The 25,929-nt window shown below is 38.6% G+C and overlaps 2 protein-coding genes across 2 annotated transcripts in view; both read left to right on the top strand.

The window, feature by feature from the left end:
* Positions 1-10,317, top strand: part of COL24A1 (collagen type XXIV alpha 1 chain) — a 124,913-nt gene extending 114,596 nt beyond the window's left edge. The window contains exons 53-60 of the mRNA XM_033067082.1: positions 60-95; positions 4,952-4,987; positions 5,083-5,109; positions 5,278-5,343; positions 6,095-6,263; positions 6,964-7,073; positions 8,184-8,399; positions 8,859-10,317. Coding sequence (XP_032922973.1) covers positions 60-95; positions 4,952-4,987; positions 5,083-5,109; positions 5,278-5,343; positions 6,095-6,263; positions 6,964-7,073; positions 8,184-8,399; positions 8,859-9,005 — 807 coding nt within the window. The 3' untranslated portion in view covers positions 9,006-10,317. The remainder of the gene's footprint in view (positions 1-59; positions 96-4,951; positions 4,988-5,082; positions 5,110-5,277; positions 5,344-6,094; positions 6,264-6,963; positions 7,074-8,183; positions 8,400-8,858) is intronic.
* An 899-nt stretch (positions 10,318-11,216) lies between these two features.
* Positions 11,217-25,929, top strand: part of ZNHIT6 (zinc finger HIT-type containing 6) — a 31,188-nt gene continuing 16,475 nt past the window's right edge. The window contains exons 1-8 of the mRNA XM_033067081.1: positions 11,217-11,288; positions 12,328-12,393; positions 12,480-12,586; positions 12,673-12,758; positions 13,983-14,086; positions 21,969-22,037; positions 22,834-22,914; positions 23,421-23,501. Coding sequence (XP_032922972.1) covers positions 11,221-11,288; positions 12,328-12,393; positions 12,480-12,586; positions 12,673-12,758; positions 13,983-14,086; positions 21,969-22,037; positions 22,834-22,914; positions 23,421-23,501 — 662 coding nt within the window. The 5' untranslated portion in view covers positions 11,217-11,220. The remainder of the gene's footprint in view (positions 11,289-12,327; positions 12,394-12,479; positions 12,587-12,672; positions 12,759-13,982; positions 14,087-21,968; positions 22,038-22,833; positions 22,915-23,420; positions 23,502-25,929) is intronic.

The raw sequence follows: 25,929 nt of genomic DNA, 5'->3' as shown, positions 1-25,929 counted from the left end.
TTATTTCAGTCTTAGGCAGCTAGAAAGCATATTGGATTAACAGCTGCTCTTTCTTACAGGGGCCGAGAGGTGAAAAGGGCACGAGGGGTGAAATGGTAAGATGAAAAAACTTCTGTGCTTTCATTCTTTTGGCTGTGTAAAATCTATTCCTGTGTTACTCTGAATGTACTCATGCATGCTCTGAATGCCAGGCAGTCGTGTTGTGCTCCTGGAGAGCACTGCCCAAGAAAGCTGGTAGCCTGTGTTGGAAGTCTGACCTTGTTCAGGTTGGCTTATGCAGATACTCCTGGTGGGTGTGAGCTGCTGGGCTGGATGGCCCTGGTCATACAGCAGCCACATCCTCCAGATCTGTCCGTGTTCAGAGCTAAAAGGAAAACCTTGTGTCACATTTGTTGTCAAAGATCTAGTACCTCACAGCATGCACATGTTCACAGATCTGTATCTTCTTGTGTGGAAAGGGAGAAGCTCAGGAGAAGCCTAGAGCTGTGGATGGCTGTCCTTGCAGTGTATTCCAACTGTAGGAGCCATGGGCAGCATTCATGGCTTATGAACTTGATGGCTTTCATTTTCCAGCAAGAGTCATTGTACATTTGTGAATGTTGGATTTAATATTAAATTTGTGTTAGAGCCAGTAAAGTCTCTAACTAATTATAGCTATGTGAAAAGTCATTAAGTTATCATATTTACAGCAAATTCAAACACAGAGTTGATAACTATATTACCTTTATGACACATGTATAATTAGTTCCTTTTCCAGTAACTAGCAGATGTGATCTTGTTCCTCTTTCTCTGACCCTGCCTTTCACCCCATCTCACTTAAAATTATTTAGTTTCTCTTATTGTATTTTGCTTTTAACAGTCACTTCCAAAAAATTCAAACTGCCTTACAAAAGTTTTGAAAAATAAATCTGAAATATTCAAAACATTTTAAAGAGCTAAAGCCTGGAATGAAGCTTCTTGTCTGTGTCTTGGAAAACTCTCCTCTTTGATTCTAATGCTCTTGAGGCAATTGCTATCTCAGAATAAGAGGAAAACTAGATTCTCAATTTGCTGTTATCCATCTTAGCTGTCTTTTTCTACTGCTTGTTCATAAGAATTGTTATGACAGCATAGAGCTAAAAATGCTGACACTTAAAAAAAAATCCAAAAATAATCCTTTAAAAAACATCCAGAATTATGGACAAGAAACATCTGTTTCCATTATTAGTGCTGGTGTTTAAGAAGTTATTTCCTAAATAAGTTCTTGAATTCATCAAGATGAGTTAATCTAGTAAGGCTGTCTTTAGAAAAAGAATGTTTAATTTTGAATCATATACAGTGGCATTACTTTCCCCATGTAAGGGATTTATTTCCAACTACTTTCACATACAACGGAGACCAAATTTTTTTCATCCAACTGTGTACTCTGAGCTTTAATTTATACCTTTTAAATTTATATTGGCATTCTTCCTAGAATCACATAGATTTAAACCTTTTTGTAGTATATTTAGTTATATTTTTAGTCAGGGTTACAGAGTTCAATACTAGAAAAAGATGTCCTTTTATCCTCAGAAAAACATGGAATGTAAAATCATGTCTTCTTATCGAGGCCAGTGGTGAAGCACACATTCTTTGTTTAAAATACTCTCTCCAAAAATTTAAAAATTCTTAGAAAATATTAATGTCCTTAGGATTGCTCGATGCTTTCATATGCTTTCGAAGTTAAGCACATGTACTATTGTATGTAAAATCAGGGCCTCTCAGCATTAGTAAAAGATTGGGATTTTAGCCTTTGAACCTCTGTTCAATCAAATGGAGTGATTAAAGAATTAATGAACACCTTAAAGAACTGGTTTAGTTTCTGCTTTTGTTTTTATGAGCTGGAATTACACTTTTCTCACTTAAATTCTAATGCGACCAAAGGTTAAATTAAGTAGATTTGTGAAAGTAATCCGGTACATTCCAGTAAAACATTTAGCAATTAACTTAGTTCATGAAAAGTGTAATTTAGCCCTATTTTTCTGCTCTGAAGCAGAAAGAAAGAACATTGGTAAAATCCCTACTCTGTGCAGTACCATTATATTTTAAAGATTTGTAAAGATAATTGCTATAGCTCTCTGAAGTTTTAATGCATTTAAGAAATGTGATATTCCACAAAGTAATGCATGAATAGTATTCAGTATTTACCTTTTTTTTCCCATGGGTTTTACTGGCAAGGAGACAGTGGATCAAGACAAATGACATTCCTCTTTTGCAAAATACCTTGACCTCATTGGAACACTGCACCTTTTTATTTTTAAAACATTCAGTTCTATCTCAGAAACCACTATAAATTTCAACTGCTCTTGTCCCAAGACTTCTTGAGTCTTAAAATGGTGACACATGCCAAGAGCATAGAACATTAACTGAAGCATTCAGTCATCTAAAAAATGTCCTGGAATGTCTAAATCTCAGCATTCAGAACAAGGACATCTATTCATCTGTGCACAGTGGTTACTTAGGGACAAACTGTTGAAGACTTTGTACCTATTCTTGATTTGGTATTTGCATAATCAAGTCCTGAACCAAGATAAACAAATATATCCTAACAATGTCAATTTTGTTTCTCATGATTCTTTTCCACACTTTCTCTTTCATTTTCTACTAAACATTTCATTTTTATTTTATGCTATACTTGGCCAAGCATGATCAGACAGGGCAGTAATACATTCACATGAGACTGAAGGTGTCCTGGAGCAGTCTAACAGCACCTGAGCACCTGACCTGATTAATTAAATGTGGAGTCAGCCTTCCCAGCTTGCATACAGCAGGATAGCTCTGTGAAACCCAATTGATTTACAACAGCTGAGGAACTATGCCAAAATAGTGAATGTAATCTGTGTAAACTCTTATCAGTTTTGTAATAATTAATAACAACAATATTTTATGCATATTTAATAGTAATAGGATATTTTTTTAAATTTCAAGCTGGGCAATAATCAAACTCAGAAAAGTAAAGAAAGCTAGGTACTTGACACAGAACCCACAGGGATGTCAAAACTATTAGTACTACATATGCTAAAATTATTTGTTCTTGTATTACCATTTTCCAACATTGATGATTCACATCTTTTATAAAGATGTTAATCATTAAATATTTATCTAAAAGATGGCTTCCAGTTCCTTCTATAGGTATAAGTGGATGAAAAATAGAGTCAGGATGTCTCAACTGAAAAGCTCACAATATTTACAATCCCTGGACCTTATCTTATTAAGGCCTTCTTGGTTAAGTATCAGAAAATGATCTATCTAAACATCCAGAAATTGCTTCAGTTTTGAATTTCCTCTATTCTCCAAAGAACACATACTTTGCCTCAAAGCCTTTTACAGTCCATCAACATGGCCTTGCATAAAGCTGGTGCTTGGAATTATATGATGGCCCCCACTTTTCACATCCTTCATAATCCAGCACCTGATCCCCTGGCGTGGCCAGGGCAGGTGATGTGCAGACACACTTCAGCTGTGCAGCTGTCATTGTAACCCCTAGCAGATGCATTTCCTGGGCACTACTAATGCTCTGCCTTAGGACCTAAGGACTGATAAATTTGCAGCCTCGGTGACTTAGGTACATTGCTCCTATCTAGTTTGAGATTTTTTTTTTTTAATATACATGAATTAATAATAGATTTAATCTGGTCTTTCTTTAACCATTGCCAGCTGCCCTTGCTTTTGGCAGCTTGAGCACAACCCGAGTTCAGCAGTTGTAGCATAAAGTGACACACACAGATCTTGCTTGCTATGGAATCTCACAGCAGAAACACTTGTTATTACTATATCAAGAGATTTACAGCTTAATTCCTGTTTGACTAGATCAGTTTCACAACATCTGTCAGCATGACCACGTCACATCAGATTATTTCTCTTTTGGCAGAGATTTTGTACTGGTGTGACCACACTGACGTATGAGGGCTTTTGCTGGAACAGCTTATTGTGCTCGAGTAATTGGTACAAGCAGCACTGACAAAAGAATGTTCTGCTTAAATTGACTTAGCTGTGTTGAAAGGGTTTTAGTAATTTAAGGTGCAGATCTAGCCCATGCCTTTCATTCCTTCTCTTTTTCTCTTCTAAAGACACTATTCTTTTCCTTGTCATCATTGTTACACTAGCTCCTAGAAGCTTTGAGTATATAGAGCTTGAAGATAAGAATCTAACAGAGATTGTGTCACTGCATATTAATAAATGTCCACAACCATTCCAGCTTAATCTGAATAGTTGGTTACAGAAATAATAATTCAGATGGGTTTATTGTGTTGGAAATGTCCATGTTCAATCCTAAGGCAGCCTAAATCAGATTTACATGCATTGTAGGCATTGTAAGCTAGGGAAAAGCAATTCCTTCTCCTCCTCTTCTCTGCAATCATCCTACACTCTAAAATCATGCCACTTACAATGAAAAAATAAGGACATAACTTCTTGAATAAAAAGGAAGTCAGCAATATCACTGTAAAACAATGAACATAACATGTTCTGGCTGAAAATTGTATTGCTGATAAATTAAACTGATAAAAGCCTGGCACATACTCATGGATTAAAGTGGATCAGTTAGTTTTTTGCAGTTACTGATAACATTATTGACAATGGTTTAGTGATTACTTACCTCTTCTAGTACTTACCTTGTTAGCATACATGTAACACTGGCACAATGTATAGCACATTATATATTAATACTTTCTATGACTTTCAATGTTCCTTCATATCAGAACTAATTGGAGAAACAAGGAACCAGACAACACAGCAATTCCAACATGAATATTCATATGTAAATGGAGCAGGGTGCTTTAACAATAGCAACTAATAATCTACAACGTTACCACAACTGGTATAATAACTTCTTCCTTATACACATTGGGACATTTTTGTGATTTAATAACTGCATAAATGTAAAACCAGAGATTTTAATGTATAACTGTTGCATTCTATCTCTTTCCTCTAGGGGCCTCAGGGAAGGCAGGGCCAGCCTGGGCCACCTGTAAGTGCATAAAAAACTGTGCCTGTATTTTTCCATTTTGATTGCACTATTTAAAGATGTGAAATACCTAATATCTGGTTTTTCCCATTTTCCAGGGACCACCTGGACCACCAGGACCAAGGGTAAATTCTGTAAAAACTCTAACCTACAATATAGTGCTTTATTGAAAGTGAAAATAACAGGATCCTCTTCAAATAGGAACTTCTTGTTCCACTACCCAAAGAATTTACCACCTACAATTTTGTATATTCTTGTTCATCTTTTTATATTCTGAAATACCTGTTTTTTAGAAACAAGTGGATCTCAATGCTGCTGTTCAAGCTTTGTTTGAGTCAAATGCTGCCTTGCAGATGGAGGTATATATTTAAATGTATTTGCATTATCATGGAGGAAATGAAATTATAATTTTATTTTTTGAGGACATATTTGGGTTTCTTTTCAAAGATTTAGTTTAAATTAATAATGGATAGCGAGTAATTATAGAATGTAATGAAATATGCTAAGATTTATAGGATACAGTTGAAATGAAATTAAGAGAAGCAGCGAGACTTGTACCTTTTGTCATGATTGGTAGTAATGGAAATTTACTGACTATCACACATGGTGGACTGTATCTGTTCAGACACAGATAACAATAGTGGCATTTAGGGTTTGATAAAAAAAAAATCGACATGCATGTGTCTGACTGCATTAGTTGCAAGAAAATCCCTTACATGGGTGAAGTCAAATAAATTTGTATATATTTTTTAGGTTAAGCCTAAGAATAGTTTTCACTATTTAAAATCTGAAACCCCTAGGTCTACTTTAAAAGTGCACCAATTTTTCCTTTTTTTCCTTGTATCTGTATTTTTATGTCACTATATCATAATGACAAATTTGTATGACCTAAACCTGCCTTAACATCACTGCTCTGGCGGTTTTAATAAAATGTTCTGATTTGTTTCTTGGGATTTGTTACCCTTACGTTGTTTTACATGGCTGATTGCATTCACATAAACACTGATTCTGTCTGGCTATTCAATGGCCATTTGACATTTGACTCTTGTTGCATATACTGTTGTTGTGACACTTCTTTGTGCTAACACGTTTGCTAATGGCCCTTGGCAGAAATACCAGAATACTGAAGTCACTTTACTAGATCACAGTACAGAGATATTCAAAACCCTCCACTACCTTAGCAATTTACTGCACAGCATCAAGAACCCTCTTGGCACACGGGACAACCCAGCACGCATCTGCAGGGATTTGCTTAATTGTGAACGTAAAGTGTCAGATGGTAAGTGCCCACTTTCACACAAGTACCTGCAGAAAGTGGTGCTTCCAAATGTTGCTTTCCACATTAAAAGTCTGATTGGATACATTTAATGTTTTCATCCTTTTTTTATTGTATTCTCTTGCAATGTACCTGTCACAAATATATTTATTTCATATTTAAGGTAAAATGTCTAAATTTTAAAGGTGGAAATATGTAGCTATCTAATATTATATAAATATTAGACAGATTATATCTATCAGTAAACAGATCTATCAAAAAAAATTGAAACTGAATGCAATTTTGGAATTTGAAGTTTTCCAAGTATTTATAGCTAATCTTGAAAATTAATTTTGTGTGGCTCACATTCTAGATTCCTAATGAGAAAATTCCTAATGACACATTACCACTGTCAGATACACTGACAGTCATTGTATCTCAGAAGTTCCTGAATTAATGTTTCAAATAAAAAACCCTCCTATTTAAAGCTGTGATGTCAATGTAATTGTAATCAGAAGTGGTTTATTATGGTAATTTTTCTCAGTATCTGTTGTTAGTATAATTTTAATAGTGAAAACATTTTCACGTTCCTTTTCTTTCATTTCCTTGTGAAGCTAGGGTAATAATATATGTAATATTTGCCAAGAAGTATGAATATTGTAGCAAATTGCTTAGTAGTAATTATTTTTTGTTTTATTTTCTGTCTGGAATTATATACTAATAGGAAAATACTGGATTGACCCAAATATTGGATGTCCTTCTGATGCCATTGAAGTTTTCTGCAACTTCACTGCAGGTGGTCAGACATGTTTAACACCACTGTCTGTGACAAAGGTATGCATTGCTCCTGAGACACTTGTGTTTGTGCTTGAACTCTAAACAAATGCGTGCTTATTTCCTTAACTCATTAAAAAGTGATAGATTTAAGGGAGGCATTATTGTGCATCTTTGTGGAAGGACATGTTACATATTCTTGTACAGAAGTTACAGATTTTCTGGAGACTGTGTATGTTAGTAATTCTCACTGTGTTCATTTACTCACCTATGCTGATAGAATTATTTTGTTTTGCTTTATGCTTTCTCATACAAAGCATAAGAATAAGTCTGAAATACTTCTAAGCTACATTAGTATCTTACCACTCAGGGCACCCAAGCGTAGAAATGCTGATGTTGTTACAATACAAAGAGTGAAAATTATTACTGCTTTCCAACACTTAGGCACTTTTAAATGCCATTAGGGAGGGACTGGTTTTCTGTACATCGTTGGTTCATGTGCCTCTTTACATGTAGTTCTTGAACTCTTAGAATAGAAATTTTATGTTTGTGAAGTTCTGTATATACACTGTAGTCATTGAAGAGCTTCAGAAATACTGTGACGTTCACATATGCATTCCTACATTTGGAAGATCCCTGAATATGAAATAGTCTTGGAGAAATTCTTCTTGAATAATGAGTTATTATATTTTCTGTCTAAAATCAAAATATACTTAGGAACTTTTGCGTTTGTAATGGACTATCAGTATTGCCAGAACTTGTGGTCTAAGGAGACTAAACAGCAGAGTGATGTGGCTTCAGTTAAAACACTACTGCTAATTATATCTTTGTTGAAACACAAAAGTATTTGTTTCAGTTTCCTTATTTAAAAATACTGTTTTCTGACCAGCTGTGCTTCAGCAATGTTGTAAGCATCAGCAAATGTTTATATTTAAGCTTTGAAAATGTCCTATGAAAGCTTCTGTTTATAGTAATGACTGTAATAGAACCTAACATCCCTGCTGAGGAATGCAAATCACGCTCTTTGGCATTGACCCCAGTGTACATAAACATGTATACATGCTCCTGTGCCTGAACACCACACTGCCATGTCTGTGGCACTTTGTGTTGCTGTGGCCATTCAGCACAGTCCAGCTGTAAGTCTAACGATGCTCTTCCCTTGGAATTTAGCTGGAGTTCGGTGTTGGAAAAGTGCAGATGAACTTCCTTCATTTACTGAGCTCAGAAGCAACCCACAGCATCACAGTCCATTGTCTAAACACCCCAATGTGGGGGTTGAGTAAAGCAGGTGGCCAGAAGACATCAGTTACCTTCAAAGGATGGAACGGTCAAATATTTAAAGCAAATACACTGCTTGAACCCAAAGTGCTTCTGGATGAATGCATGGTAAATGCCTTTTAGCTCCACATTATTCAAGCCATGACAGAGGTACTGTTTAGACATTACTAACCTTCTGCAAATAAATAATAGTCATTTAGTTTCACATCGTTTAAAGCTTGCTTCTTGACATAGCTCTGCATATGCCAGGCTTTAGATACTGAATTCACCATTGCAGTGATATCTATAGTGGTATCTATGCTTGCTGTTTGCATTGTCTCTCATGTATTTTGACACTGTACAAAGACACTGCAGAAACAGGGAGGTCCTCCAGGAAAATTTAGAAACAGTTACCCTCAAAATTCAGGCTTCAGAAATGGCATTTGTTAAATTACAGTTTATTTAGGAACTGCTGAGAGAAGAAATATTTCTGTGCGCTACTTCTCTTTCACTCTAAGCACAATTTTCATTTGTGTTTTGAAGCTCATCTTTTGTGAGACTCTAATGTGCTTCTCCTGTGTGTTTCAGATTGAAGATGGCAGCTGGCATAAAACACAGTTCTTTTTTCACACTCAGGACACAAATCAGCTTCCAGTTGTTCAAGTTAATGCACTTCCTCACCTCAAACCAGGACAGCAGCACTTCATAGAAAGTGGCTCCGTATGCTTCCTTTAAGACTTCTGTCCTAGGTTTCTTGTTGCATCAACACAGAGATGCTGCATAGATTGAATACAAAAGTAATGATCCATTGCAGGCAAAATTACTAGGAAACTGAAGAATCATTTCAAGTGATTTTGGTTGAAGAACCTCAGGAAGAAAAAGACTTCCTCCTAAGGAGAAATGGCATTGAAAAATAAAAGAAAGAAAAGACTAAAACAATTTTCATAAAGTATTTAAAAATAAATTTCTTGGTGCTTTCTTGCATAATTTTCTGGAATGGAGTATCTGAACATGGAGTTTTTCAGGACATCAAGTGTTCTTAGCAATCTTTTTAACAGCACTGCACAAAAACCATCCTGAGGAAAGCTGGAGACATATGATACTGAGGAGCAGCACCTGCTAATGCTCCTAAATGTGCAATAGCTTTTATATGAAAAGTGAATCATGTCACAGTACAGTACAGTAAGTTTTCTTTTCTTAAGCATTGTTTTTATTCCAGTCCTTCGTGGACACACACATCTGAACAGATGGCACACTACCTCTTTTGTGTTTCCTGTCCATGTTGCCTTGGTGCTCTTCATAACACAGGGTGCTTGTGGCCTTACCAGAGAGTCCTTTTTTATCTTTCAGACTGTATGTGCTGGTTACATCAGGATATGTTTCTGTTGTAAAGGTACTTATTTTAGACCATTGGTCACATACTTCACATAATGAAAACATTATTTATGTGGATTTCTTGTTTTAAATATTTTTGTGTACTATTTTGGAAATGGTGTATAAGACAGCATATTGTATATGATGCATATAGTCAGAACAGTTTGCGTTACAGCATTGTAAAAATCATTGTAAGAAGAGCTACCTAAAGTAGTTTTCACTTTTAAATTCTGTATTTCAGTTAACATTGCTAATGCCAAAGCCATCTTAAGATGATATATTCTGTATATATTTTGTAACTTTTGAGAAAATCTACTACAGTGTGTCTTCTGAATGGCTACTGTTAAATTATAATCAGCATTTCACCCTCTTAGAAATTCCTTTTTTTTTTTTTTGCAAAATTTATTAGATAATTTTGGGTTTTTAAAATTAAGCCTAAAACATTCATTGAAGTTTGTTTTTTATTAGTAAAAAACAACAGTTTTACCATTAGGAAAAACACTCTTTATACTGATATGCCTCTGTCTATTATCAGTTCAAAGTGTGCTCAGGAGTACACGGCAAGGTGATACCAGACTGTATTTGGGGAAGCCCGGGAGGTTCAAACAACACGTCTGTCTTCATCTGCAGGAAAACACACCACCAAAGTATAATAAAATAAGCTTCCAAGCTATCTCCTTGTCTTTTACTATTCTGTTTCATATTGTATAGATCATTCTTAGAAATTATGAAAATCCTCTAGAAGGGCACTTTCCAATTAGGTGGCGGTGCTTCTCTTGCCGAGGGGAAGTGCACGTGCTCTGTGCCATGGAATTCTGCCGGAGGGAAGCGTTCGCTCCAACACAGGCACGTACATGTACACGCACATCTCATCGTACATTTGTATCCGAGCATCGTCTTTGACCACTTCGAGAAAAATCTGATAAAATGGAAAAAAAAAAAAAAAAAAGCAAGATTACAGAAGGATGAGAAAATGTCTCACTTTTTGCATTTTTAAGACCAATATGATTTGACATTTGCGCTTAGTTTGGCTTTGGAGATGATATTTTGGCAAATGCTTGGGGCTATTTCGTAAGATTATAAATTTTTAGAAAACGTCTGCTTCGTGTATATTTTTATTCATCCCACTGTCCTATTTTTGGGAGTTCTTCATGTCAGAAATTACCTGTTTTAAACGCAAGGAGTTTATAAGGCTGCTCGGATGTGAGTATGCGCATTTCCGTAGCTGAGGTGAAAATGCACATTGCACACAGACAGCGGGGCGGCGCCGGAGCAGCGGCACAGCACAGGTACGGAGCGATGGCCGCCGTCACCCGGCTGGGAGGGCCGCGCCGTGGGGCGGGAGGTTTGGGGGACACCTGCTCTGTGCTCTGGAAAGCGTCCCTGGCTGGGACCTCGGACCCGGAGCCCCGCTGGTTCCGAACCCCGCTGGTTCCGGAGCCCCGCTGGCCCCGCCGCTCCCCGACCCCCTCAGCTCCCGGGGAGCCTCGTGCGGCTGCGCTGGCGCTCGCGGCCGGCAGGGGGCGCTGGCGCGCAGCTGAGGCCGCGCATGCCCCGTGAGGCCCCGAGCGCGGCCATGGCGGAGCGGGACGGGCCGGGCAGTGCCGGGCGGGCGGCGGGCGGAGGGAAGATGTCCCTGCACAGGTACGGCACGGCGGCGGCAGCGGCCGCACGGGCTCGGGAGCGCCTTCCCCGGGACTCGGCGGGTGGCCCGGTGCCCTGCAGGGCTGGTTCCTCGTGGGTGAGGCCTGAGCGAGCGAGGGCGCCGGGCAGAGCCTCGCTGGGGCGGTGATGGGCAGCGGGCGCTGCGGAGATCCTGCAGAGCAGGGAACGGGAATCCCTGTTCGGAGCAACTCCCCGCTCCTGGTTTGCAGTGTTTGAAACCCTTTTTTCCGCTTGTTAGGATGGCTTTGTGCTGCTCAATCGCAGAGCTCGTCAGGCGATGGTGTTGCTGGGCTTGTCCTTCAGGCCCTCACTGCCAGCAGGCAGCGAGCACGTGGTGGGGACGGGAGGAGAAACGGGTCAGGGCGGGCATTTATCCCCTGGTAGTTGGACATGGTGCATTTGTGCTGTTCTCGAAAACTGCTCATGTGGGGGAAATGTTCTTTCTCTTCTCTTGTCAGATTTAAAAGTAAGAGTCATGATTAATTCAGTTGACATATCAAGTCCTTTTTCCTAAGAATGGGAGAAACAGCTGTTTTATTAGACTAGGTAAAAACATATGGTCATATTTGTAAAGGAATTTAATTTTTCACTGATATTTATTAGTTATATTGATAAGCCTTACACACTGTGCCTGAAAGGTTCCCTGACTTTGGAGTTTGCACTGCTGACAGCTCTAAGTTGTTTGGCTGACCATGTCACGTTCTTTTTGTTCCAGTGAAAAAAATGGGATGCATTGTTCAGGGTTTAGTGTGAATCCTTGAAATTTGTTATCTGTGTACTTAAAACTGGGAGCATTATAAGCCGGCATGGTATAGTGCACATTACAGGTGATGAAAAAGCTTGTGTTGTTTTACCTGCCACTTTTCCTAGTCTAGGGTATTTGTGTTTTCTCTTTCTTCTTTCAAGGTGCACTTACAATAGCTTTTCCTGAAAATGCTGATGGATGGCCTGGTTTTTGAGCAGGCCAGTCAGGTGCTGAAATGCTGCCTTACTGACAAGTGTTTTTTACGTTTTTCAGGTGTGAAACTTGCAGCAAAGAAGAAGCTAAGTACAGATGTCCACGATGCATGAAATATTCGTGCAGGTATCTGTTATCTCAGCTAAATTGTTTTGATTATTTTCCCCATTCATGTACTGAAGGTGTTAATTTGGTTTTTTTTGTCATTTCAGCCTGTTGTGTGTAAAGAAGCATAAGCTTGCCCTGAGCTGTAATGGAGTCAGGGATAAAACAGCATTTGTCTCTGTAAATGAATTTACTGACTTGAACCTTCTAAGTGGTAAGAACATACCATATGTGTTCTAAAACTCCCTGGTTTTTTCCTAGGCTGGCCCTACATTTTTCTTTGTTCTATTTAACCTTCAGATTATCGTTTCCTGGAAGATGTAGGAAGGACAGCTGATGCTGCTGCTCGACATTGTATTGTGCATAGTCCAGCAACAAAAAGACTTGTAAGTTTTTGATTCTCCTTTTGCTCTGTTGGAATTAGGGTTGGCTACCTTTGAATTCCCACTGAGGCAGTCCCAATCCAGATTCCAGAGCTGGTACCTCTGGATGTGAATGACCTTGAATTTTAGAGCCAGAAATAGCAAGAAGTCTCTAGGGTTTGTGCAGCAATCATATTGATGGCTATATTCATTTGTTTGGAAGAAAAGATCACTAATAATTCTTAAAATTTATGCATGACCACTGTTGCTGTTGATGATGTGTGTTGAGAAAGTCTAAATGTTTCCTTACACCTCCACAGCTTTAAAATTTTTGAGTACACTTCCCAGGTAAACCGTGGATTTATTAATCACCTAAAAATTGTTATGTGGTTCCCTGTATACCAAATGAAGACAGCTAGAGCTCTTCAGAGACTAAATCTAAGCAAGAGTGACATAAAAGCCAGCCTCCTAAGGGAGAAGGACTTTGTGCTCAAGCTCTTTCAGCAACCAAACACACTCCACAAACTAAAAGCAATGAATGAACAAACAAAACCCAATAAAACCTAACCAACTCCAAAATATTTGGACTCATTGATAAATCACAAGAAAGCGTCAGAGCCATTTTGTTTTCCAGTCTTGTGAAGCTATCTTGAAATACATCTCTAAACTCAGGACTCACATTGATGACAGAATAAATTCAGAGCACTCCAGCTTGCTCTCTGGCTGGAGTCATATTCAGTGTGTGTGTGTATTTAGCACCATAATGTCCCAAAAATGTGTTCTGAACATGGTGAGATGCTGCATGGGTGGCAGTTTTAGGGGTGTGGTACTGGGCACGTTAATGGGATGATACCCTGAGTGCTACCTTCAGATCAGAATTTGGCAGTGGCTGGGATGGGGCTTGTGTTTCCATTCTGCCAGCAGGGTTGTAACCCAGAAAGTGACCTCGTGGTGGTATTACACCCACAGTGATGACACTGTGACTTTCATGATACGTTAAAGGGCTTGTACTATGAGGAGGACATTGCCATGTTCTTCTTTAATAGTAAAAAACCAAAAATGTTTCAGAGGGTTTCTAGGCTTGCTTAATTTTCTTCATTCAGGATGTTTTCTTTAAAATTCTGAGCTTTTCATTAAATATGGCATTTTCTGTAGTATTCTCATAATTCCTGACAGCTTTTTATTGTTCAATTTTCATGGGGTTTATATATTCAGATTTTTTGAAAAAATGTTTTTATTTTTTGCCAGTTATACTGCTTGAGGAACAAAGCTCGAGGGTGTAATATTGAGCTAAAAACACTGCCTGTTGGATTTACAAAAAGAAGAGAAAATTCTACCACCTTCAATGCCGTGTGAGTCTTCAGCTGGTTACAGTCAGCAATATTTTATTTTCACTGAGCATATAATGATGGGAATTTGAGTTTATACTAATATGCTTTAAAATCTGTTAGATGAACCTTTTTTTGCCAAAGCTGTTTAACATTTCATGCTTTACATTTTCATTTTCTTTAGGTTCTTTGAGCTTGGTTTAACAGCTTACATAATTCATGCTTTATTTTTGAAAAGTGCTGACACTGAGTTGTGGTAGGAAGAATCAATGTTGTTATGGTCTTTTAATTAACACTTAGGTTTTTTGCTGGAAAAAGAAAATGCTTCTTTGGAGGTTTTGTGATAGAGGATTGATGTAGAAAGCTTGCACGACTCCCTGTCTCTGAAAAGGCCAGCTTCCAATCTGAAGAGGTGCTTCAGTACCTGAATTGCGTTCTGTGATGGGAGTTGTTGTGCTGGAAAATGGGAATGTTTGATGCAGCACAGCTTAGAGAAACAAGTGCAGACAGATACAAATTCAGGAAGAAGGCTAAGGAAAATTTGAATATTTCTTCCTTTATCCACTCAGTGATTTTTCTCTGATACCCAGAGATTGTATTTTAAAGTATTTTCTCAGTAAAAATGAAACAAATTACCAAGTATTTCACTGTGACAGGAATCAGGTCTACAGTTGAGCTCAGTGATATACTGGGGTCAAATATAAATGCCTTCTGATCTTCTCACAGCTATGACATCCCTCTGGCATCACATCCCCCTGATGGCTCCTTTTCTTGTTTTGTTCATGGTCTCAGTTTTGGTGGCAGTTTGTGTTTTCAGGATGTATTTTCCCTCTGCTCTGGGAGCTGTGCACTGCACGGTGTCAGTCTCTGGCTGGCCACCAGAGGTCTGTCTCTGACAGAGTAATAACCCACCTGGAGACTGCTCAGTAAACCCACCTGGACCGTTTAGGCTGCTCTAGGGAAAAATGTGGGGGACTTAGGTTTTGCACATGGAGTAGATTTTAGGAGAAAGTTAAGCATCAAATAGATGTAGAAGTGTAACCTTTGTAAGGTACATATTGTACCAGTTCTGTTAGAGAAAACTCAGACTGAACCAGTGGAAATAAAGGAAATGTGAGGTATTTTTTCCTCCCTCTGCCCCCCAGGTTTATAGGTCTCCTCTCAGAACAGACCAGGTCTGCTCCAGACCTTGCCAAGGTTGTCTCCCTCTGCACTGACTTCCTTGTCTTTGGCTGCATGCTCTACCTTATACAGATCCCTTTTACTAGTCTCATGCTGCAAAAACAATCTCAGGCGTAGAGCTGAGTTTCCCTTGAGTGGGGAATTTCCTCAGTGTTACAGATAAAACAACATAAACACACTTAACAAGTACAGGGTAAGGAGCAGCCCTCAGAGCAAGTGCAGGAAGCCAAGGAGTGCTGGGGTCAGTAGCTAAGAGGACAGAAGGGGCACAGACGCAGAGGGGTTTGACACTTTTGGGAAGATTTTGGGCGTGGTACAGTGCTTTACTGACAAGACACTTCCCTTCATGTACCATTTTCTTTTTCCTCTAGAAAGTGTAGCTTGTGTTGGGGATGAATTAAACTTTGAGCAGATTATGATTTCATGTGTTTTGTGTACTTTTTGTTGTTTTAACAGAAGCAGATTTAAAAACGAGGCGAATGGGGCCAGAAAGGTCACTTCTTGGCAAATAGACATGGAAATATTTCACAGGGTTCCTGGTAGAATGCCTTACTGGTTGGTCATTCATAAAGTCCTGGGGAACTTTTGCTCTGAAATGGTAGCTTCTCTGGGACTTCTACATCCCACCAGAAAGGACTTGATAATATTCTCTGTCCTGAAAAGCATAGGAAATCACTGTCCTTTTATTGCAAATGCTGTCCAAGAGTATGGAATGTGGTCGGTGATTATTGCACAAAGGATATATTTCCTCTCTATTGCTGCTACTGTTATTCACACAGCAATGGGCTGTTTGAATGCAGTGATGCAGATTAAAAATTCACTGGGTTTTGGGTTTGGTTTTTTTTGTTTTCTGAATGTTTGGTTTGATTTTTTTTAATTGGCATGTTCTGCCTACTCTCTTTAAATGAGTTCTAAGGAGTCAGGTTTGGTCAAACCAGTGATTATCAGGCATTTAGCACCTCTGTCATGGAACTTCATGATACCCATAACATTTTGTTGGATATCACATTGAAATGAGGTAAAGCTGTGCAAATAGTCACATATCCGTTATGTTAGCTTAGCACTTGGCAGTGCTCAGGGCCTGGTGTGTCCCTCTCCTGCAGATGTGAGCCCCTTCTCATGTTTGTAAGTTGAGATTTGTAGACAGATTTCTCCAGAGGGTGGAGGCTGGAAGCTGCTCAACATCTGTGCATGGAAAACTGAGAACAGGCTTCTCCCATGTCCTCTTGACACTCTCCATTGTGAGCCAAGCTGTTGGGCAGTACAAGGCAGGAATGAGAGCTGTACAGAACTAGGAAGTACAAGATGTATTCTTGTGTCATCCCCTGCCCATGCCAGTGCTGGAGGACAGATCAGTGTTGTTTCAATGTGTTAACCAGGCTCTTCATTTCCTGCATTCCATTAGTTTGTTTGCTAAATCCCATTTTGTGAAAGCATATGTACCAATGCTGGACAATGCATGGATTAGACTAATGTGTAATATTGAATATTTAGGTTATGGAGGGTCATTAGAAAGTAGTGTCTGAGTCCAGAGTGTGAACTCATGGTGCATCTGACTTCTTATTCATAAATTATTTTTTAAGTACTGCTTCCCCCTACGTTTCCTGTGGTGCCCTTATTTTCAGTACAGCAGAGAATTTTGCACTGGATCCGTTCTGTGGTGGAGTTGATGGGGTGAATTGCTGGGGTAGGACACCTCTGGGTAAGGGGTGAAGGATGAGGCCAGGCTGAAACCAAGGGCAGGAGCACCAGCTGGGAAGCTCCAGCCAGCAGGTCAAATGGGAAAAGGGGAATGAGCTTGCAAGTCTGTGGCTCCTGTTTCCTGGCAGGAGATGCTGTAGTGAGACACTGAAATGGGGCAGTGCAGTTCCCTGAGCTCTGCAGCTTGTGCTGCCCTGCTCCAGCCCTCCCTGCTGCTTGCACTGTCATAGACATCTCCAGCCAGCTTCCTCCACGCTCCATTCACAGCATATCTCCAAAGCAAAATCCTTTTTACCTCTCCTCCCCGCCAAGAGGGGCCAGAGCACTACAAACCTCACTTTGTAGCAGGCATGCTTGCAGCCTGGGAGCATTGGTCAGAGGGATACATGTGGGAGCAGGAGGAAGTTTTTACCTCTCCTCTGATGTAATTATGAGAAAAAAATACGGTGTGGAGATTTGGAATTAGCATAATTTAGGAGATCGTCCATGTTACACTTTGAGGTACACCTGGAAGTCCTAAAATGTCAGCTCTAATCCTCAGCTAGGTAGAGATAATTAAAATTATTGTTTGAAGTGTTAATTTTGAGAATATAGCAAGGAGTTTTCTGAGCTGGATTTTGACTTAATATTACACTACTGGAGCTGTTAAACTTGAATTTGGTTGTTACTTAAATACATAGGTTTGCTTACTTTCTTGGACCCATGAAGAAGAAAGTTGAATTGCTGAAGAAAGTCAAGGAAGGCATATTATCCAAAACTATACAAGCTGAATGCCCAGTACTTCAATTGAACTTCACTGCATTCTGAGAGAGTACTGGGTATTGTCAGATAAAAGGATAACTGGTCTGTCATTAAACTTCATGTCCTTTTAATCACTTTCATGAATTCAAAATGAAAGAGACAGGAAACTACAGTATTTGCACTTTGATAATAGATATCCTGTATACTAATATTTTAAGAATACTAGTTGCTAAATTGAAACAAAATCAACAATGAATCATTATCTTTGACAGGCTGGCAGTGAAATACTTCTGTAGAGCCAGAACTGCACTTGATGTCTTGGAATGAATTTGGAATTTTTGTCAATAAATATTTTAGTTTGCACACATATATATATATACATACATACATATTTGCAAACACCTTCTGAACATGTTTAAAACGGTTCTATTGCATTCTAGACAAAACTGAGAGGAAATGCTCAGAGGAAGCCTAGGTAAGAAGGTTAAGCTTTATGAGATATTTCATATATTTTTTAAACAAATGCATAAACATTAGGCACTTCTAGAAATCTGCCAAGGCACTTAACAGGTATGTCCAAGTCCAGAGTCCTTTGTAGGTCAGTCCTTTAATTCCGAGCAGCTGTACTGTCTACAATCACAGTTTTTTGAGCATCTTCTTAGGTACTGCTGTAACTGTAAAGGTAATGAAAATGTTTTTAGTTGTTCTGAGAGCTAGCTGGAGGAGACAGCCACTTTGTATGTACTGCTGCTGTCTTTGTAACATCAGAAGAAAAACGTTTCCATTGTTGCTGTGAAAAAATTAAATCATCTACGTGTAGTACTGGGAGAGCTACAGTTGATGACAAAATAAATTTTTGGAAGTTTTAGGAGAAATGAAAGGTAGATAGTTACTTTTTGTAAAATTGTAGTTCTGAAACAGCCTTTGCAGTTCTGAATTTATTTTGCATCTACATCTTATGCAGGGAGAGAGGTGTTTGGCTCCCCTTTTCCTTCTCATCCATTTCCATGCTTCTGAAGTAGCCAGAATAGGAGATGAAACCAAGCAGTGCAGGGATGAGCTGTGGTGGTGCTTTTACTGACATCACTGATGTGCTTATGCTTCACCCAGAGCTCTGCTGTTTGGTAGTTTCATAGTCTGTGCCCTGGTATCCAAAAAACCAAGGCACTGTTGGAGGGGCATTCCATGGCAGCAGGGTGGAGTGAGCTGTTACTCAAATGCAGATGACTTATGCAATTAGGCATTTTCATTTAGAAAATGAACATACTACACATCCCTTGTATTTGAAGCAAATATGAAGTCAGTGAGATCTGGAGCCAGGATATCTAACTTTGATCAGAACTTGTTGTGAAGCAGCTTGGAAAGCATCTACAGTTGACATGAAGTTCTCTGGGCACACAGCAGTGATGGTGAGGGAGGCTTCACTTCTATAACAGGCACCCAGATGGTTGTTTTTCAAGACCTCATTGTGCAGTGAAGAGTATGAGGTTATTTCTGTTCCAAGCTTCTTTTTTTCCTTGCCTACTTCTATCCTGTTCTTAAAGTGCCTTGCCTCTTTCTGCTTGCCATTTTACTTCCAGGCAACAGTACTTTGAAGAGAGATGAAGTCATTAATTGCCAGTTATGGTATTCGTTTGCTGAGAAAAAAAATCAACATTTCTGTTTTTTCTAAGTGGAACTTTTTGATGAGAAATGAACTTTTTACCTTCAGCTTCCCTGATTCCCAGCACTTTCTGTGCACTACTCCATAGACTAAATTGTGCCTGGAAGGGGGAGGGAAGGCGGAAGTCTGAGAAAAATCCTTCTTAAGCTGATTTTACAGCTGCAGTGATGAACTGAGTCTGCCTCAGTGAGCCCACAGGGAATCAGTCTTGCATGTGGAATGAGGATGTGCTGTGTGACAGCCATTTGCACAGATACTTGAACAGTGTTCCTAGCAACAGGTAGCAGATAGCTGCAAGTTCTTCTTGGAGCATTTCTTTTTCAAGGGCCTGTGTTACCTTTAGGCCATCTGTTGCTATGAGCTGTGTTATGGTTTGTCTCTCTCATGCTTTGGCAGATCAAAGTGTCACGGAAAGGGTTGGTCACTTAAAATAGATAAACATGGTCTGTTTGAAAAAAAGGTGGAAGATGGTGAGTTAAATGAAAACATGCTAGCAAGCATCATGTTATTTAATAACATAGAACAAAACCCTCATCTGAACAGTCCTTATAAACATTTTAATAAATGTACCCATCAGAAGCAATTCCTTCAGCTAATGGTGGTGACTCTGTTTCTGTGTATAAGCTTACTAACTTTTACTAGTGTTCCTGGGAAAGTGCTTTGAAATAACACCATTCCATGTTAAATGCAGATATTAACGTGTCTGAGAGGAATCACAAGCTTGTTAATCACAAGGGAATTGAACTGGTTACATAACACTATATTGAAATTTGTTTGCTCTGTGTGTAGCATTGGTACTTCCCTCAGCTGTCAAGATAAGCATTGCAAAACCTTGTTTTACTTACCTTGCAGAAAACTCCCAAAATTCCACTCAATGGTTTTGAGTTATTTCAAAACGTTTTGCAATTTGGTAATTTAAGACTGTCATACCAATAGGCAAAATAGCATAAAATTCACATGCCCAAATACTATACCAGCTTCTGGTTATATATATGCTATATGATTAATAACGTTTTCTGTGTTACCCTTCAACTCTGGTCGTACAATCTTCTTACCTCTTCCAGATCCATGTTCTCTAATTCCACCTTCTCATTCAAGGCATTCTCGTTCTCCACTTTAACAAACATGAGCAGAGAGAAGGGAGGAATCACAAGGCATGCTGCACAGCTCTGCTGAGGCACGTGTTGCTTTGGGGACTCTGGGCTTCATTAATTTGTTTTAGTCTAATTATTATTTTCTTGGAGCTGGGGGTTCCTGCTTGCTCTTTTTTTGGTAAATACTAGTACATTTGATTTTACTTATACTCCAGAAAGTATAGTTCAGCTGTAAAGCTCACTTTTCTCCTAGGAACAGCTAGGTAAGGGAATTGCTTATTTGATAAGCTCACTGTATAAAAAGTGCTTGCATTTAAAAATTGATATCACAGTTAATTGATCTTTGCAGCTAAGTTTACTGTTTTCTGGTGGATGCATGTGCACTCCTCTCTGCAGCTAGCTAGAACCTGCTGGATAATGTTTCATTTGCCTGATAAACAAATTAAACGTGTTGGAACAACACTGTGTTTACTTTTTATTGTAGACCAGAATCTCTGTGTAACTGAAGGTGATTATCCTGGATGCAATGATTCATTAGTCCTAAATAATGTTTTAAAAAGTTGTTAAAAAAAAGACACCAATAGATGTCCCTGTGCTTCATAGGTGTTTGAGTTCTGATTTCTAAATCTTTGCTGTTTTTCATGAGTGTGAATTTCTGAACCAAAGCAAAAGGTCAGGAACCTGCCTTTTAGATTGTATTTCTCTTAGGGAATTCTTTTAGAAAAGTTTTTGCAGATATTCTGCAAATGAACAAAAAAGCAAGTAGAGACTGCCTTATCTAGCAAAATATTCTCTAGAAATTCTGCCTGAGATGATACTGCTCCTGAGCTATGCTTCAGTAGCTTCTGTTCTCACATAATGGTTCAGTAGCTTCTGTTCTCAGGTATGCTAGCTGAAAAGGGAAGGTGGGTCTTAAAAATAACAACTAATATACAGAAGAAAGGAATGTGACATCACTCTGTCTGTACCAGTTTTACGATCTTTCTGTAAAATGTTTGTTCTTTCTAACTTCTCTTATCCATGTTATGCCAGAAGGCAACTTCCTTCCCTAGCCATGACACATTTTCTATTGAGACCATCATTGCTGGGAAAAGTTGATGCCCCTGTGTTCAGTAGGACCCAACCTCAGCTGGGGCTGGCTATTATTGTTGCAGAGGTTTGGTAATCTGTCCTGGGTGATATGCCAAAAAGCAGTTTCCTTTTCTGAAATTAAAGGGTAGGTGGAATATACTCACTTTTAAAATGTGAAATACTGTTGATCAGTTAATTTGTGATACCTTACTGTATTTGTAAGGAATTGATTTTTCATCCCATGAGGACTTGAAATTTAGCAGGATGTGGGAGCCTTACATCTTTCAAAGGACATCGCAGTTTCTCTGCATGCCCCTTTTACTCTTTGAAGCCATTCAAAATCTTAACTATGTATTTTCTTCTGCACCCATGCTGTAGTTCACCAAACTTTATGACAGAAAAAAAACCTGACGGTTGTTACCAACTAAGAATATGCATTTCTTTTTGTTTTCAGGGAGAACAAGTTCTACTGGCACTTGAAGCTCATATTTCCTCACTGTCATGCTGAATACACTTTAAAAGGGTACAGAACTTTAAAAACTATTTTTATAAACTTTAAATAAATATGTTGAAGTTGAAATGTGAAATATTTTGTTCAGTTCTTACGGAGTTCTGTTATACAAGTTAAACTCAGGTATTAATTTTAGTCTTAGATAAAAGGACATTTCAATCTAAAAAATATTGAGAGTTACATAGTCTTTTCTCTCTGAAATTAGCAGACTTTCCAAATCAGGCATAATGTTTGTTAGTCCTTTTCTCTGTGTAAATAGAGAACTTATATATTCATAGTAGTATTACCCCTACACCTAACGTAAGCTCTCCTCTCATGGAGCAGATGTTCAGGGGTGGCACAGTGTGCCACCTGTCCTCACCTGCACTCTGGAACTGACCTTCATACAGGGTGAAATGGGTGCATTGTTTGCTTTGTAGGAAAGTCCACAAACATGTTTTGAAAAACAAAAAAAATAAGCTTTTATTGACAAATGTTTCTCCTTTTTTCCTAGCCTGAAGGGAGATGAGAAGTATGTCCTTGTCTGCTTCTAGGCCTGTAGGAACAGCATGTTTGTTTTGCAGGGTTAGAAACTAGAGATATATATCTGTTTACTCCTCATACGTGCCTGTGAAATCCCAGTGCTGAAATTGAGATAAAGCTACCCATATCTGTGCAGTATTGATACACATTTATGATCCTCCCATAAACTACTCAGCTGTGCCACTGTAGCATGCTAATGTGCTGCTTCCTCCAGGTGACTCACACTAGATATTTGTGTACATGATGAGTGATGTCTCACATGCTTGATTTTTATCTTTGCTGAAAGGGTGCCTGATGATAAAACACTTGCTGATATCCTCAAGCCATACATTGATCCAGTGGAGTCAGATCCTGTCGTTTGTCAAAGGTGTGTATTGGATAACTTTCCTGCGTAGTTGACCTAATGCACTAATAGAAGGGAATGGTTCTGAATACATGGCCAGAAGAAGCTGCACTGTCCCTTTGTAGAGCTGAGTTCCCAGTCAGCAGTACATCTTTAATTCCCGTGGTGAAAACCATCCTAACATTCACCAGCCAACTAACCCTGGGCTACAGCCACCAAACTTAAACCAGCAAAAAATTAAGACACTGACAGCATAAAGGCCAAATAAAGCAACTGAAGTTCTGAAAAATGTAACCATAATTAACCTCAGTGGGGAGGTGACAGTAAACCTTCAGAATAATTAGAAAAACATTCTAATAATTACAACCCTAATTTATAGAAAATACCTAATACGTGATAAATTATTGTTTTAATGAAAGAAATACATTATTTTGGCAGTTGACATGCGTAAGATATCCATCTCCTGTGAATTACAGAAAGAAAAGTCATTGTACTTAATTTCTGCATCTTTGCTGCCTTTTTTTTTTCAGATTAAAAATCTATACAGCATCTCCTCAATCAGATGTACGAATTTTAATGAAAATAGAAAACAGGAGCCGAAACTCTGTCAGGTAAGATGGTTCTTCAGTTTATATTCTTAGTAATTAAAAATAACAAGAAGATTTAACACATTTCTTAGTCCTTAATATTACAGTTGGAGATTACAAAATCTCGTGGATTAAACTTCAGTGAGTAATTACAAATGGTTATAAAAATGATTTGGCAAAAATGCCAATTCTTTGTCTTTTGATAATGTCAGCATTGACATTTCAGTGCAGTTATTGAGTGGGTGTGCCCATACCTAAGCTGGTTCAGCAGCAGTCCATGCTGATGTAACAGAACACAGGTTTGTGCTGAAATGCTAAATAACTGTATTGACCCACAGAAATGTATACATCCATTTATTTCTGGAAGTTCCTCTGTGGATATGTTAACCTCCCAGAGGGAGTTGAAGTGATAGTCAAGGAGAGTTATCTTTTTAAATCAGTGCAGCAAAAATGATGTGTTTATCACAATCTAGTCACTGCATTTAAAATTACACATTTTTCTCAGTACTTGCTCATCACTCTTCATGTTACCATATTTCTGGGTGTGGGCTCTTATGTCTTCAGAATTCTGACTTGTGCAGAATTGCTTTCTTTGTTTTCAGAACAGACAATAATCTTGAATTTCAAAATTAAACTTTGAAAAAATATTTTTCGCTAGTATAAATACCATTCTCAACACTCCACCCTGTTGCCATTGTTGCTGAAAAGGATATGTATCAACTCAGTATCATAATTTATTGTGGTTCACCAGTGATTCTTAGTTAGGCATCTGGAAGTATATTCTTGTCTTCAAATGTAACAAATGTAAATAATATGCTTCCCTAAAATATGATACATTATTTCTAAGGGCGGGAATAAGGGTATATTGTAAGAAATTTAGCTGTAACTTAACTTCCAGTTTATGCTGGGGTTTTTTCCCAGTAATATTTAAAAATGTGTAGTGTACTTTTCAATTCAAATTCAAGTGCAAACTCTTAATGATTTTGATTGATTTTTTTTTCTTTTTGCAATCATTATTTGAAATATGGTTGTAACATTTGCCATCAGAATTCCCAGCTAGAGACCTGTTCTTCTAAAGTGAATTTGAAAATACAGAGCCCTGTTTGTTACATACAGGGAGAAAACATGACAGGCCTTGGGTTGCCTAGTACCCTGTGTCTGAGTGTTCTAAGTGTGGGAATAGTGAGTTCTCATTTGTGCACACTGAAATTATAAAGGACCAGTTGTTTTAGCTGAATATTCAGAAGTCCATGGAGCCTGATGAGATTCATCCCAGAGTACTGAAAGAGGTATTGGCTGTTATGGCAAGACTCCTCTTGATCATGTATTAAAGACCTTGGGGTCTGAGGATGTCCCTGCTGACTGGATGTCATGTTTTAACCTAGCAGGCAGATAAACACATCTCAGGCAACTTACAGTTCACACAACACCCCACATCCCCAGGGGGATGGGGAAGAGAATCTCAGAAAGAAAAAAATAAAATTCTTGTGTTGAGATAAGATAGTTTAATAGGACAAAAAAGGAAAGGATGAGAATGATAAAATAATTAGAATATAGAAAACACATGATGCCCAGTGAAGTTACTTGCCATCCACTGACCAGTGTCCAGCCAGTTCCCAAGCAGCAGCTCCCAGTCAGCTTTGCCTTTAATTTAATTTAATTTGCCTTTAATGTTGGCCATGTGTGATATGGTATGGAATATCCCTTTGGCCAGTTGGGATCAACTGTCCTTGCTCTGTCTTCTCCCAGGTTCTTGTGCCTTCCAGCCTACTTGCTTGTGGGGTGGTGTGAGGAACTGAGAAGACCTTGACAGTATAAGCAGTGGTCTTTCCTTTTTTAAGAAAGAAGGAAAAGTTGTTTTTTTAACAGCTGTGTAGAACGTTTGGAAAAGAAACCAGTTTGATACAGAAGTTGACCATCTCTTGTGCTCATTAGGGTTTTTTTGTTACTTAACCATTTGCCTCTTCTGAAGTATCTATAACATTTCCTCATGTCACAGCTTTGAGCAGAAATTCTTTTTCATTAAATTAAATTAACCTAAATATTCTCATATATAAGTCTGAGACTCATCTGCGTTCCCAGAATCAGCCTATGTTGGTTGATAATAAGGTTGGAGTAATTGCTATTTATTCCACTTAGTGAGTGTAAAATTTAAAGTACAGGAAAACCAGTAGAAAATTAAAATAGAATTGTATCTTGCCTACTCAAGAACTGCAGTTCCTCACTTGGAAATTATATGCGTCTCCTCATCTAAGTTGGTGGAGCAGGCCCAGCTGGTGCAGTGCAGACAGGTCAAGGAAACAGCATACTGAAAGTAAATTCCTCCTCTGAAAGGAAAGAACAAAGTTTGTTTGAAATGATGGAACTGCTATGTCAGCATAAAGTCAGTTCTGTCAACATAAGCTGTGTCTGTGCCAGCAGGCGCTCTCAGCGCAGTTGTTGTGACAAAGGC

The sequence above is a fragment of the Catharus ustulatus genome, chromosome 9, assembly GCF_009819885.2.
Source record: "Catharus ustulatus isolate bCatUst1 chromosome 9, bCatUst1.pri.v2, whole genome shotgun sequence".
Lineage (NCBI taxonomy): Eukaryota > Metazoa > Chordata > Aves > Passeriformes > Turdidae > Catharus > Catharus ustulatus.
Note: the sequence above shows the minus strand (reverse complement) of the source record. Positions and strands in the feature narration are given on the sequence as shown.